The sequence below is a fragment of the Aplysia californica genome, unplaced genomic scaffold (assembly GCF_000002075.1).
Source record: "Aplysia californica isolate F4 #8 unplaced genomic scaffold, AplCal3.0 scaffold00938, whole genome shotgun sequence".
Taxonomy (NCBI): domain Eukaryota; kingdom Metazoa; phylum Mollusca; class Gastropoda; order Aplysiida; family Aplysiidae; genus Aplysia; species Aplysia californica.
The window spans coordinates 229,912-231,202 of NW_004798208.1; the positions used below are offsets into that span (position 1 = coordinate 229,912).

At 36.6% G+C, this 1,291-nt stretch overlaps 1 protein-coding gene across 1 annotated transcript in view; it reads left to right on the top strand.

The window, feature by feature from the left end:
• Positions 1-1,282, top strand: part of LOC101864423 (receptor for retinol uptake STRA6) — a gene marked incomplete in the record, with an annotated part of 12,949 nt that extends 11,667 nt beyond the window's left edge. The window contains 1 exon segment of the mRNA XM_005110741.3: positions 316-1,282. Coding sequence (XP_005110798.3) covers positions 316-789 — 474 coding nt within the window.
• Between the last annotated feature and the right edge of the window lie 9 nt (positions 1,283-1,291).

Below are 1,291 nucleotides of genomic sequence, written 5' to 3' on the forward strand. Positions count from 1 at the left end.
TAGACTTAAAATATAGAATCCTTTTAATATGTTATTTAGACATTATAAAAGGTGTGTTTTTAGATAAACTATTTTTTTTTTTTTTTACAGAAAAAGACTTTTTTGACCTTTCTACTTCTTTGCTCAAAAACAGCTTTGCCAACAACTGGGGGGGTTGTTTCCTTTTTGAAAAAAAAAAAGAAAGTAAGCCTACAGCCAAAATGCCAATTAAGTGGCGAGCTGGTGAAATGCGAAACCAAAAATGTCACATGAGTTGTGAGCCGGATTCAAAGACTTTAAAATAATAATTTTGTTTTTTCTTTTGTTCTTTTGAAGATCCGTGTATACAGAAAAGGTTATATGCAAGCCTTGATGCGAGCCCGGAAAGAAGGTCTAAAAATACCCATCAGCGACAAACCCGTCACCGATTTCGACTTGGTCAAGACACAAGAGGAACGAGAGAAGGAAAGAAAGGAGGAGGCAGAAAGAATAAAGATGGAGGAGAAGAAGCATCACATGATATCAACGGGGCTGTCTTCCATAGCTCTTGGTCTAGGGAGTGGATTGAACGAGGAGAGTGATGATGGTGTGAAAAGTCGGAACACTAAGCCGGATAAAAAGCACGGAAGAATTACTGGGTTCTTTAAGGGGAAAAATAAAAAGAACGGAGGAGGTGCAAATGGTGGTGAGCACCACGCCATGTTTCATATGCAGACGCGAGATACGACAGAGGAGAATCCACAGTCTCCTTCTTCTTCTTCTTCTTCTCCTCAAGTTGTTGAAACTAGTGATGTCGATGTTAGGTGTTAATTCAGTGAATTGTTTTTGTTTAAAAAAAAATTAATTTATGTTTTGTATTCAATGAATTCTATTGTGTGTAGTTCTTTTTAAATATTATTTGGTGAATTGTGAAATATGAATTTGTTTTGGGTGGGTTTATTTTTTTACAGTCAGCAAATTAAGTTACGTAATTCTTGAAAGTCAATTAATTGAGTTGTGTTGTTTAATTTTTTCATTTCATTCAGTGAATTAAGTTGTATGTGTTCATTTTCTGTAATTCAATGAATTTTATTCTATAATTAAAAAGTAAAGTAAAGTTGTTCCCACATCCGATCCGGACATTGGGGATTGCCTTGTTAGTGAGACGACTCCCTGGGCCTTCGGTATATTGTGGTAGGGTGGCCAGTTCCTTTCCACGCCGTCTTTACTTCCTTAACGCAAAGTAAGGTACCCATTGCTGCTGGGTTTTTTCTTTAAATACATTAAATCAAGTTTTGTGTTTAATTCTCAAGTGTGTGTGTGTGGGGGGGGG